Source organism: Quercus lobata, chromosome 6 (assembly GCF_001633185.2).
Source record: "Quercus lobata isolate SW786 chromosome 6, ValleyOak3.0 Primary Assembly, whole genome shotgun sequence".
Taxonomy (NCBI): Eukaryota; Viridiplantae; Streptophyta; class Magnoliopsida; order Fagales; family Fagaceae; genus Quercus; species Quercus lobata.
In genome coordinates this window covers 25,404,343-25,418,396 of record NC_044909.1, presented here as the reverse complement: position 1 = coordinate 25,418,396, position 14,054 = coordinate 25,404,343, and the positions used below count along the sequence as shown (strand labels likewise).

The 14,054-nt window shown below is 34.4% G+C and overlaps 1 protein-coding gene across 1 annotated transcript; it reads right to left on the bottom strand.

The window, feature by feature from the left end:
- Positions 1 to 3,287: 3,287 nt before the first annotated feature.
- Positions 3,288 to 12,436, bottom strand: LOC115995075 (UV radiation resistance-associated gene protein). Its single transcript, XM_031119496.1, has 6 exons — positions 12,051 to 12,436; positions 10,836 to 11,042; positions 9,887 to 10,067; positions 7,460 to 7,608; positions 6,961 to 7,188; positions 3,288 to 3,684 (listed from the first exon to the last, which is right to left on the bottom strand). Exons 1-6 carry the CDS (start codon positions 12,219 to 12,221, stop codon positions 3,568 to 3,570), a joined length of 1,053 nt encoding a protein of 350 aa, XP_030975356.1. The 5' UTR covers positions 12,222 to 12,436; the 3' UTR covers positions 3,288 to 3,567.
- Between the last annotated feature and the right edge of the window lie 1,618 nt (positions 12,437 to 14,054).

Sequence of the window (14,054 nt, the reverse complement as noted above, 5' to 3'; positions counted from 1 at the left end):
CCTAAGAGTGTAAAAGTTTATCCTTGTGGTAAAAAAGGTACTCTTATCCTTGTGGTAAAAAAAGTACTCTTATTGATAAATGAGAACAATGGTGTCATATCAAGTTGGTATTCCTATTGTATAATAATAAAGATACAATGATGCCCTTGTATAAAGTAGACACTTGTATTTGTGCCAAATATTAAATGAGAATGAATAGGCATTCCTATTATACAATTATGTGGTATAGGAAATTTAGCATTTTTAACCCCAAAACCATCTGCATTAGAGAATGGTATACAGCACTATTGCAAATTTTTTTGCAATACTGCTACAATACAATTCTAAACATAGAATTGTACTGTTCACAGTATTATAAAAAAATAATAATATTTTATTATGTTTTTCCCACGAAATCTTCTCTCTCTTCCTTCTCTGTTTCTCCGTTTGCTCTCCTCTCTTCAGACCCAAACACCATCGCTGAAGCTTCACCAAGCCTCTCACCCATCTCCATCGCTGAAGCATTACTACCCACACCCACTGTCACCACAGCCACAGCCACGACCACAACCATAGCCGCCATAGCCACCACCACCACCCACAACCTCAACCCCAACCACCATAAACCAAAACCCACTCACCCACCCACCTGCCACCACCGTAAACCCCAACCCAAAATCAACCCACCACTAGCCACCACCACCACAAACCATATCCACCATCAACCAAAACCCACTCACCCACCTACCTTCCATCACCGTGAACCCCAACCCAAAATCAATCCGCCACCAACACCGTAACCCGTATCCATAACCAGCACCCAAAGCCACTCCGATCAACCCACGAACCCAACCACAAAAATCAAACCCCAACCCAAAATCAATCCGCCACCAACACCATAACCCATACCCATCCACAACCCTAACCCAAAATCACTCTGATCAACCCACGAACCCAACCACAAAAATCAAACCTCAACCCAAAATCAATCCGCCACCAACACCGTAACCCATACCCATCCACAACCAGCACCCAAAGCCACTCTGATCAACCCACAAACCCAACCACAAAAATCAAATCCCACCAAAATCAATCAAAACCCAACAAAATTAAAACTCACTGAAAAACGATCCACGATCCACCGCAGAGACCCACGATCCACGATCCACCGCCCAGCCACACCCAGCACCAAAGAGACCCACAAACTCGAGAGGCAGTCAGGCATAGAGAAAGGGAAATGGAGGGGTAGAGAGAAAGTGACAGAGAGCATGGGAGAGAAAGTGAAAAAAAGATGAAAAAAATGAAGAAGTTCCAGCAATCTGAAAAATATATAGCGGTTGGAAATAAATAATAAAGAACGGTTAAAAAATAATATTTTAATAAAAATAGAATTTTGGGATGTAGGAGAAATGGTAAAATGGTATGGTATAATAATAAAGTGGTGTTTTAGAATGGTAAAATGGAGTAGCATTAGCATTCTCCAATGCTAATGCTCTAATGATGCCAAGTTTTTTTTTAAAAAAATATTAAGTCTCGTATACTTGTGAATTATGAATATTTTTTGTTCCTAAATCTGGTTCCTAGTAATTAGAGACTACTAACCCTATGTAGATGCTAATAAATCTACATCTCTTGCCATATATTTATGAGTTATGAAATGGTGGAAAAACAATTTTTAGTGAGATTAACCACCAAGAGCAAGAGTAATATATATTTTTTTAAATGATATTTATGTATAAAATGGTTTCTACTATAATAGAAACATGTACTTTTAGCATGCTACTATATTGAATATATAGTGATGGAAAAAAAATGAATGTGATTACCACTGGCCATGCATATGATGATTTTACCAAGAAGCTAATTAAGCTTAAGCCAGTGAAGAAGTAAACAACTTACATTTATGTTGTTGAAAAAAAAAAATGAATCTATCTTATATTAGCAGTATTTTATTATAATATTTTTATATAAAGTAAAGTGCTGTTTCCCTAAACTTTTTGAGTTACTATATAAATGAAATGATGAAATCTCTATTTAGAGTCGAAAGTCTAGATGTAAATCGAGGGAGATGGGATTAAAGCCCAAAGAAAATAAATTACCTATGAGGATACCCTACCTAGGGACTGGAGATCCTAAGAAATAGGTTCAAACGAATCATAGAGTAGTTTGTATAACATACACTAAATTTTGAGTACAAGTACCCTTGTCCGTCCCTATGATGTAAGTGCATGTATCTCGTAAAACTATGAAGGATGAGTTTTATATTAAAAAACTCTAAATGTGATCTATAGCTTTTATGAGTGGGATGTTAGAGTTGCGAGAGCATCCTTGATAGATACACCTAATTGAGCATGGAAGTAGGGCCGCTTCCTTTGAGAATAGGGCTAATTCTCTAAATTGCTCATGAAAGCTAAGATCAAGCACAAGGCTGTAAATGTGTTGGCTTAGAAGCTCATGGTAGAGTACTAGGATATTATGCGTGTGATGTAAAAGCTAATGCCTTGCTTCCACATAAAAAGTCATAGTTTAAGACTTCACTAACTATTGACTTTGGAACTACATAGTTGAAACACTAAATAAGGGTTCAAGCCATTGGTACCCTTATCATGCATAATATTCTAACTTAACCCATTATGTAGGCAATTAAAAATATCAGACCATTGTGTCCTCCAATATTGGTACTGTTTGTAGCTTCGACCATGACTTTTTTTGACCATCTGTGTTCCTTAAGTGACATGGTTGATGTATTCTATACACATTATAATAATTTATTGAGAGTTGAAGCTTAGAAATTAAGGACCGTATGTAACAGAGCTTTAAAAATGACAACTGAATGCTGGGAGTTATTATTAAATATGGTAAAACATATAAGTTTGAGAATGGATACAAGTCTAGTTTAGGAGAAAAAAATTTGTCTTCAAATCATCATTAGTACTAGTAACTTCCAAAAATAAAAACATTAACAAAAGGGCAAGAACGTGAAATAGAGACAGGCTCGCAAGCATAGCAAGGCAATTGCCTCATCTCCATTGTTCATTGGTAAGCTGCCAGTACGCATAGCTCCAGAGTATGTAGCTCCTGTTGGCGAAAATGCGTGCAAGCTTGCCAATGAAATTGGCATACAAGTGCAACATAATCTGTCCAATTAACTATATCTAACACTCGAATGTTAATTAATCAGACAAATATATATATATATATATATATATTTGTCTATATATATATAAGCAAGCATCCCTTCCTTGGGGTAAAGTGGGTTCAAATCCTCCTCTTCTACCATCTGAACATATTATTAAAGCAAGAACAGATTAAAACAAATTGGAACCATGGTCCTCCATATATTCCACTCCCAAAAATAATGCGCATCTAAAAATTTCACAGCACAACCCTTTTCCCAACATCGAATTCACACTTTACACAAAATTCTTAAGGTTTCTGATCCAAGAAAGAATTTGCATTAAGCACATTCTGCTTCAATCAATTGAAACAAACTGACAAAGCTATATGAAAGGTGCTCCATCAAAAATTTGCACCCAAGAATACAAATAATTCCATTTACAGAGAAGCTAACAGACCGTTAACATTGAATCATGTATCTATATAATCTGCAGACTGGATATTTCTTAGAAGCTCCTTTAAGTTAGCCAATACGTGGCATGGTCCTAAACTCTTTACACCAATAAAATTCAAAAGCTGCTCTAAATCCTACAACCAAAAGGGAAAATGTTAAGTTTACTTGCAGTAATCAAAAAGAATATGAATTAAATTTTGGGCAAACTAATTTAAAGAGAGAAAAAATAACAATAAAGCTGTCATCAACCATGAATTAAGTAAAATTTAGGGTGTAAATCAGCAGATAAATACCCTAACATAATAGGATTTTAATTTTTTTTGGGATAATTCGATAGTTGGGGGAGGGGGTATTTGAACCCTAGATGTCTTCTTTAGAAACAAGGAGGTGCCAACTAGTTGGACTACAAGGCTCTTGGCATAGGATGAATTGGTCTTTAAAAGCAACATCCATATGTATAGGAAACCAAGAGATGGCATAGCTAGACATCATATATCTTACCATATAATAAAAGTTCTCTTTACACACTATGCTTGCCCCATGTGTCACATTAAATTTAATAATAACTCTATCACAAAAGTTTTGAAAATATTAAAATACCACTCCCATAAAATGAAAGTTACAAGAGATTTTATTATTTTGTTTAAATTATTTTAATCCTCTAACATAACATTTGGTTTAATAAAAACTCGGCTTACATGAATGATTCTATATTATAACTCAGATTTTTTTTAAAGTAAAATCATTTATTAGAAAAAGAGAAGGGTAGAGGTGCACTAATCCCTTTTAGATCATACAACTCGGAAGGAAAGAGAATCAACAAAATCAACAAACGACATGGAGGAGATGCCACCTAGAGCATGCATCCAATCAAACAAAGTACGCAAAATATGCTCCATCAAAGACCCATCTATTTCTTTCATACCATAGATTCCACATCACGCACAACAACAGAGCTCGCCACACCTTGGCGCCTCTATGGCACTGAAACTGACCCTCCCAACATTCCAACAGATCAATCACCAATTTAGGCATTACCAAGACAGTGAAAACAAAGGACTATAAATCTGTTGCCATAGAGCAGTGAAGAAAAAGACAATCAATAGATTATCTGCTACATTCGCACATAAAGCACCAATCAACTATTAAAACGTGTTGCTTTTGAAGATTATCAACTATGAGAATTCTCCCAACTCCCAAGACACGCAGACCATGTGAAAAGGGAAACCTTCCTTGGAACTTTGGCCATCCAAATGCTCTTCCAAGGAAAACATGAACCTGTAGAACCCTTTAGAGCATTATACTATGGTCTCACCTCAAACACTCCTTTCTTTGGTGGCAACCAAACCACTTGATCTTGACCAGAGGAGACAGGCATATTTATCATATAGCACCCCAAGAAAAAAAAAATAGATTGTAACTCCAAATCCTGCAAAGGCCTGGCTGAATTGAGGATTCCAATGTCTTCCTTCCCCCTCAGACAGGCCAGCTAGATATGAGAACACTATAGCCTCCTCATTCACTTCCAAATCATACAGGTCAGGAAACCAATCCCTCAAAGAGCAGTCACTGCACCAAACATCCGTCCAAAACATTACCCCAGACTCGTCTCAAACCTCAAGCCATAAGAAATTACAAAAAAGAATCCCAGCCTGTAAGAACACTCTACCACAAACTAACAACATGCTGACCCCGAATTTGCTCCGTTGTCCCACCACCTACGCTTCACCATATTTTACATAAATTACTCTCCTCCATAAATGGTCCCTCTCCACACCAAATCTCCAAAGTCACTTCCCTAAGAGGGCTTGATTAAATGAACTACTTTTTCTAATACCCAGACCTCCCTCTTTGACAGGGGGACAAACCACTCTCCAATCCACCAAAAAATAATTCTGATTATTTTTTTTAAGTAAATAATTTCTTTAATTAAGAAAAAAGTGCCACCAGGTACGCAGGCTGTATATAAAAGGCAACACAAAAACAAAGAGAAAGTAAACAAGAAAGAAAAACAGCAACCATTGAAAGCTCAAGGAAGTCCAAATAATCTAGAAACCCCTCTACAGAAATGAAATAGATGGTGAAACCCAATCATAAAAGGACCTCAAAAATAGATATTTCAACTTCAGTCACACTTGGCTCTTCCCCCTCAAAGCACCGAGAATTTCGTTCTTGCCATAGGCACCACAAAAGACTCAACGGAACGACTTGCCATATTTTCTTTAATTTACACTCTAGCAACACAGGAAAGTGATTTGTTAATGGCCTCTGTAGTAGCTTCAGAGTCAAATTGGGGAAGTGATTCAATTGATGAAATAATTTCTTTAATTTACATTTGATTTGTAATGTCCCCATGCATCACACAGGCATACGGTTATTTCAGGATAAAGATTCTAAAACATAGGTAATTCATGGTACATCACTCTGGCAAACATTGATACTAGTTGCTGCCAAACAGTTACAGAAACTTTAATTTTTAGTGACACTGCTTTAGAACAATGATTCCATGTATCCTACTTGGACATGATGAATTGGTGTTTCTAGAGGAAACCACAATACTCTCAGGAAAATAAAACAAAAAATTAAATTAAAAAAAGGATTAAGTTAAATTAAACTATCAACAAAATTGCCTAGTTTCATAAAATTAACAGGAATGATCTATATGAGGATCCCAACCATAGCAATACAAAAATATAAATTATAGTAGATAAGAGTACTGACTACCATCTCTTCGCATTTTGCATAAAATTTGGTCTCTCTATGAATGGATCTAATACAAATACTCTTTGGTGCATCCCCTACTAGTGTCACACTGCATCAGACCCCGGATGCAGTGAAATTAGCCAACCCCAAATTTTGGGACTAAGGCTTTGTTGTTATTGTATAAAATTATCAATTCCTCGATAAACGATGTCTACTTGAAAAGGTGAGATTTTTATGTGTTGCTTACAAATCAAAGGTAAAAAGAAAAAGATCAGGGAATTATAGGCTTATGCTTCTATCTTGAAAGCACACAAATTAATTACATCTCACCTCAAACCATCACATTTTAAGAGTGTGTTTGGATGAGCTTATTTTCATTGTCTTATTTTATTTAAAAAAATAATGTGTGAAAGTACAACTGCTCTTACAAAAAGTGAGGCTTTAAAAAGTTACTTAAGCTGGCAGTGAAAACTAAGATAGAAAATCTAAAATCCCAGCTTAAAGGGGATTGAACAAGAGAAATACTAAGCAAGCAATTGTGCAATGCCTAACATACTTGGAAGAATTCAAAAGAAAAACAAAAATATATTTTGGGGAAACTTCCATATTTTACTACAGTACATAGTCCAAGCAACCTAATTTGATTCAATGTTACAATTTGCATGAAAGTTTTAGAGACCAGAGATTACATATCAAAGAAAGCACACCTTATTTAACAAGAATACAGCATAAGCGGCCCTCGTTGTGTCTTGACCTTCTAAAAAGAGAGGGAACTCCACGTGCTTCATACTTGTGGAAAGCTCAGTATTTGAAGATGAATCTGATGATGTAGGCTCTATAGAAGGTGAATAGTCAATAATATATGAATGAGAACCACCCAAGCGAAATGGGTAACGCAAAGGAACTTTTAAGTAGGAAGCTATAAGAGAAACAGCCTGCAAAAAAATCAGGCTAATAAAGTACTTTCCAATATGTTGGTCCAGCAGCAGGCTTCAACACTTTAACTTTAACAAAACAATCGCTGCCTAAAACGCATTAGCATATTATAACACGATGAAAAAATTATAAATTCCTATTAGGATGAATAAAAATGAACTATCAATACAGAAGAGCAGGTAGTAGATGATGTACCATTTGATATTGTTAAGTTTATGTAAAATTTATCAAAAAATAGAAGTTTATGTAAAGCAAAGAGAAAGGACACACATGAGAGACATATCCCAGGGCAGTTGCAGACCTCTGAACCTCCTTCTTGTCAGTGAAAAAACTCATCTGCTTAAAAGGAAGCATAGTCAAGTGCAGACCTAAAATTGTCAAGGATCCATGATTAAAAGGTTTTGATCCAGCAGAACTCCCTGATAGTAAAAACAAACCAAAAAATAATAATTAACAAGGAAACTAGAACCTAGTATATAACAGGCTCACATGAGATCCTAGATATGAAGCATTTAAAAATTGATGCATACATATCAGGATGCATGTCCAATCAACTTAAATTATAGAAAATATAACAGATAGACAAACATTTACAAATCATCATTACGGAGCTATCAAAAGCAATGAGAAGAGTATGAAGTAGTATTACTAAAGATGCTGGGAATCCCTAAAGCAGGTCTGCTAATAAAATGAACCGAGGGTAATGTTTTGTATTCTGTAAGCTGTACATTCAATCAAAATTATTTCCAGAAGTCAGATATATAAAGGATATCAAGGATATCTCAAAATTTATCACTACAAAGCTATCAAAAGTAGTGAGAAGCGTAGAAACTAGTAGTATTGAAGGTGATGGGAATCAATGTTGTTAAAAGCACGCTTAAGCTCAAAGCTCGAAGCCCCAATGCTCCAATGCTTTTTGCTTCAAAAGCTAGGCTCATTCAAAGAAGCGCGCTTTAGGTGGGCTTTTTTGTGCTTTTTCAAAAAGCTCAAAGCACTCTTTTTGGAGATTTTTATATTTTTCAAAAAAATAAACCAAAACTGAATTAAAATTATAGGATCTTGACATTATTGATATAAATCACTGATTTTGCATATTATTAGTGTAACTTACTTATCAAAAAAAAAAAAAATTTTGAGTATTACTTGTCCTAAAACCCAACCCACAACCTCCCAGTTCTTCTCTATTTTTATTTTTTCTCCTTGAAACAATAACTGACCTAGCTCCTTGGTACCAATTACCATGTTGCAATGTCCTCATATTCTTAAGCTCATTCATGAAAAAAAAAAAAAAAAAAAACAAAGCATGATATAATATATGCGGTAATTGTTTAGTTACTTTAGTGGTTGATGTTGAACATAGCAGACTAATTCTTACAAAGTTATAGTCATTAAGTGATTAAATTATTAACTAATATTACTAATTAGTCATAGGGCATTATGGATATAGGAGATTTAAGAAAGGATATTACATGGAAGTACTCATATCTAGCTTATCCGAAAAAATAAAATGACTTGACTTGCAATTTTTGAGTTAAATTGCAAAAGTAAGGCATATCTAAATGTTATATGAATTATATAAAAAAAAATTATTTCAATTTATATGATCATTTGATCATTTGATTGTTGCATTTCTCATTAATAATAATTTTTAAATTATTTTTTAAAAATGTGCGCTTCACTTCAATCATGCGCGCGCTTGCGCTTTGCGCCTAGGCTACAAGAGGCCTTTGCGCTTAAGTGCGCCTCTCGCTTTTACCAACACTGCTCGGAATCCCTAGAGCAGTTCAGCTTCAGCTAATAAAATGCAAACAAGGTTAATGTTTTGTGTTAGAAAGCATTGAATGTGCACAGTCCATCCCTGAAGGCATTGAATAAGCTGTACAGTAAATCCAGATATATCCAGAAGTCATTCTTATAATTGAGTTTTAGAAATGAAGTGAAGTTGGTTTTATCCTTTGAATAGACAGAGAGTCATACAAGCCCAGTGTCAGACCACTTTGAGGAACTCCTGAAAAGGAGTTAAACAAAACCTCTAAAAAGAAAATATAAGCTTATAAAATGATTTACAAAGCCAACAAAAATTCTAACTTTTCGTCTCAATATAAAAGATATGTGTTCATTAAGATACAATGAGAAGAACAGCAAGTTTAACATAAAAGAACTTATCCCATAAAAGAAAAAATAAAAAATATTAGCTGTTAATTACTTAATTATGACAGCTAGAAAACTAGAATTATCTACATTTTTTTACAAGTAATAAAATAGATTACTTCATGTTCATGATGATGAGCACTCACCTAAAAGAATTACCCAAAAAAAAAAAAAAATTATGCACAAAATAGAAGTGACTTGTGAGATCTATAAGAGTGTTACTAATTACTATTCATAAGACCCCAAGCAAAAGACCAATCACACAGAGTTCGAATCAGCAATGCTTCCAACTAGTTCTTTGATTCTGTGAAAAGTAGAGTAATCTACATGACTCCAACAGATCGGTAATGCGAATATATACCAACAAGTAAGAAATATTGTTAATGCAAAATGATTTTAGAGAGGAACATGAGTTACAGTAACCATGAGCCATCAGATTCTTTGGTTACGTCAGCTCTTGCTCTCAAATGTATGTAACAAGCAGAGAAGGTCCATTTGAACAATTTTGAATGTAATACAACAAGTTTCAAACTCACTAACACATACCTGATCTACTACTGCTAGGAAATAACTCAAGTTCCTGCTCCTCTGCAGGTCCAACAGAGATCTTTACAGGATAGAGCAATGAAACTTGAGATATCATATATTGTTGCCTCATCCTTAGCCTTTTTTGTAAATTTCTGAGACGAACATAACCCTTCTCTCCAGCAAGTAACCTATTTGATTCCTGTAATATAAACATGATCAGCTTTTAAGTTACACCAATGCAAATATAAAATACTCGCAGCAATGAAACAGGAACACTGGATACATGGTTCAACCAACTGTAGACCATAGATTATTCTGCACATTCAAATGGGTGCATGTGTTCCACACAAGTCCTATTTGGCCATGATGAAAAAAAAAAAAAAATTTACTTCATACTCTGATCAGGAAATCAAAAAGTTGATATCCAATAACTGCAGAAACTTAACTCCCAATACTAGTCAGAGTTACCAAATCATGACATCAGGTGCCAAGGCTCTTTCATAACATAACATGAATCAAAGACTATTTAATGAGGTAATTACATTTTGGCACCTAAGTTCCCACATTATGATAATATTTCATCTTACTCTCTATATAAATTTGTTTTTTGATAAGTACTCTCTATATAAATTTTAAAATTGGTATTTAAGTTCAAGCTGGTTTTCAAGTCATTGTTTTGTCAATCAATAAATACAAACATTGAATATTTGGCGGGCATGTTATGTGAACAAATACTGCAAAAGAAAAAAAGCATACAATTGAAATCATTATTGATTCGCAACCTGTTTAATTGGTCTCAGGTTTGGGGTTTTACTCATCATACCTCTGTTTTAGAGTTTCACAATTCTCTTAGCTTTGCTGTGTAATTTTTCTTGACCCTTTGTGTTCATCATCTCTAACATAAAGTTTTTTATTTCAATAAAGCAATTCTACTTTCTTATAAAATAAAATAAAAAAGCATGCATACCTGCAATCGCTTCCTTGCGACAGAAAGTGCAGTCCCGGCAACCAAAAGTGATCTAACTTGAACACTAAGCTGGTCCTCTTGCTTGTTAGCATCCTCCTTTGCAAGCTTGGAACGCATGGACATGTCTTCCATCACTTTTTTTTTAGCATCAAGTTTCTCATGCATCTCCTCGAGCTCATTCAATTGATTCAATGAATGGGCATCAATCTGCCCACAAACACAATGATGAGGCCCGCTAATCCGCGGGCTAATCAATTAAGCCCCCCCCCCCCCCCAAGAAAACCAAAAAAAGACCTTTTTTTTCTTTCTTTTTTTCATTGTGATTGCTCTCCTCCTCAAGTTCATGGTAAGGTATCAAATACAAAAACTTCAATCCAATGGCTTCTATATTAATTGATTCATACAATCAATTAGTAAGAAAGTAAGTATGTGAAGTGGGGGAAATGTGATATCTTCAGCTATAATACAAATGACAAAATTTAACTACAAAATTAGTTGTAGCCTTAGGCTACAAACTTACTTAATATCTTTTTATTAGAGGTGGATTTGTCAATTAGAGGTGAATTTTGACAAATCCACCATTGAATTACATCTTATTTTTATATCTTCCATGCTTGTAAAATTTCAAGAAAATTAAAGATCAATAGTTATGTCATTAATAAATTTTTTAAATTGCAAGTTTTTGAAATTTAAAATTATACACAAAATATAAACTTATACATATTCGATTGACACAAAATTTAACATGTGTATTAAGAGCATAAAGAACATGCAATTCAAATGTTAGATTTTCAAAATCTGTTGTAATATTTATTTTATTGAGTGAGTTTGTAATCTTAAGGAACAACCAATTTTGTAGCTAAATTTTGTCCTAACACAAAACTGTTTTTTTTTTTTTTTTTTTGGATGAGGTGGAACCTTAGCTTAGCAAGGCAAGGCCCTTGGAACAACACTCGACACCGCCCACTAGAACCATGTATCAGGCAGGCAGGTAATCCTATCCTATCCTAGTAGGAATTGAACCCAACCCCCTACTACTAGGTTGCACCCTGATGGTGATGGGTTGAAAAATGTTTTTTTTTTTTTTTTTTTGACAATAAATCTGTTTGAATAAGAAAAGCTTTAATTGTTAAATTTTTAAATAAATAAAAGCAAAAGAAAAAGAATTTGAAATTGAAATTGTGAATCGCGGAGCAATAGATTTTGTGTCTTTACCTGAATAAGGGAGTGGAGTTTACGGTGAAGAGAAAGTTTGTTTTGGTTAGCTTGTTTGAGCGCAGAAGAGAGACTCCATAACCTAGCAAGCTCTTGCTCAAAGTCCTCCCACTCGATCACCTTCACCTTCAAATCCGAATCTCGCTCTCGCTCTCCTTCCATCATCATCATCAATTATCTCAGCCAGGCTCGGCCTCATCTCATCCTCCAAACTCACCGGTTAGGGTTTTCATTTTTCAACATCACCCAACCCATTGTTTTCTTTTTCGTTTTTTCTTGGAAAATTTTGTTTACGATGAAGCGAACAACTGTAAATACGATCGTTCGTTTGTTTGTTTGGTAAACGGTAGAATGACAAGTGGAAGTTACAAGCTGTTCCTTTTTTTTTTTTTTTTTAACAAGATAGAAATCCTAATATTGGATAATGTATATGTGTGTGAGACTTCTTTCTGGAGACTTCTTTCTGGAGACTTTAATTAAATTATTGCCCTCACATCCTATAAGTACTTATATTTGTAAAGTAACCATCACTTCAAGAGTGCATAATAGTACAAGCTATTCATTCTTAAACTTGAAAAGGGAATAGGTATCTGTCTCTATATAATATCAAGAAATTAGCATTTAACCAAAAACAAAAGAAACACAATTCTTATATTATATATGAAAATATATTTATTCTATAATCTATATCATATCATATATTATATATAATAAAAGAAGTTTTTTCCTACAATTAAGGTTGTGTTTGGCTTAATATAAAATGATTTTAGAGTGTAAAATATTTTCAAGTGAAAACATTTTTGTAAAAATGAAAATATTTTCAAGTGTTTTGTCGCATCACAAAAAATGCTTTGAAAAATATTTTAAGGTGTTTGGTTGTGTTTCTAAAAATCCTCTAGAAAACACATTCTCTCACATTTTCTCAACTTTCAAACAAATATTATAATAGGAAATCTGAATATATAAACCAAATCAACAAAAAAAACATAACAAAAAAAAAATCAATCTTTCACAAAAATAAGCACCGATCGTGAGAAAGGGAGAGGGAGAGATAGATTGAGAGAAAGAGAGAGGTAAAGGACCACAGATCAATGGGTGGGCCTGAAAGAGGCAAAATCGGCGAGTGGGTTTAACGGCGACAAGATCGGCGGGTGGGTTTAAAGGAGGCGACGGGAACAAGATCAGTTTGTAGATCACAGATCGTGTTAGCTTTTTGGCCTTCGTTGGTTAAAGGGAACGAGAAAGGAACAGAGAAGAGAAAGGGCTTCCTTGACCGGTGGTGTAGATCTATAGCGGCGATGACGACGGTTCAGTAAGGTTAAGGCATGAACCTGCAGCGCGATCTGACCGGCGAAGGTAGGTTGGGTTGTCTTCTTCACTTTCCCTTCTAGCTCTCTCTCTCTCTCTCTCTCTCTCTCTCTTCAGGTGTGTGGGCCCAGAAAACAAATTGAAGGTAAAACTAATGTGTAAAATATTTTACAGGTCAACGGGCCTTATTTTATGGTCAAATGAAAAGATTTTCAATTTGACTGTATTTTACATGTGCAACCAAACATGCATAGGGTGTAAAATATTTTCCTAAATCCATTTACACTCGAAACAAACACAACCTAAGGCCATGCTGCCATGTAGGAAAAAAAGTCATCTAAGGGCACGTTTGATACAATGTAATGATGATTACAATGTATTAGAAATTAATATTACAAGGAATACAATAGGCTGTAATGGAATGACTATTATTATTTATTTGTTTGGTGACAATACATGAATAAAACCATAAATGAAATTATATTTAAGTCCAAAATACTAAATTACCCTTATTTATAAATTTATATATATACTTTTTATAGCTCTAGCTTAACAATTTATTATGTATAAATTGAAAAAAATAAAAATAAATAATATACGTCTCCTTTGTTCAAAATTTATAACTCCATAAATGTTTAAGTAGCATGATGTTCATGATATAATAACAAGGTTTCAGAATATTATTTTTTCATTTGG

What these genes read in the sequence shown, in the direction of transcription:
- LOC115995075 (XM_031119496.1), bottom strand. Translation starts at nt 12,221, where the DNA reads ATGATGATGATGGAAGGAGAGCGAGAGCGAGATTCGGATTTGAAGGTG. An exon ending in TCCTAGCAGTAGTAGATCAG is followed by an intron (nt 7,609 to 9,886) that starts GTATGTGTTAGT and finishes TTTTACTATCAG; the next exon opens with GGAGTTCTGCTGGATCAAAA. An exon ending in CTGTATTCTTGTTAAATAAG is followed by an intron (nt 3,685 to 6,960) that starts GTGTGCTTTCTT and finishes TTTTGGTTGTAG; the next exon opens with GATTTAGAGCAGCTTTTGAA.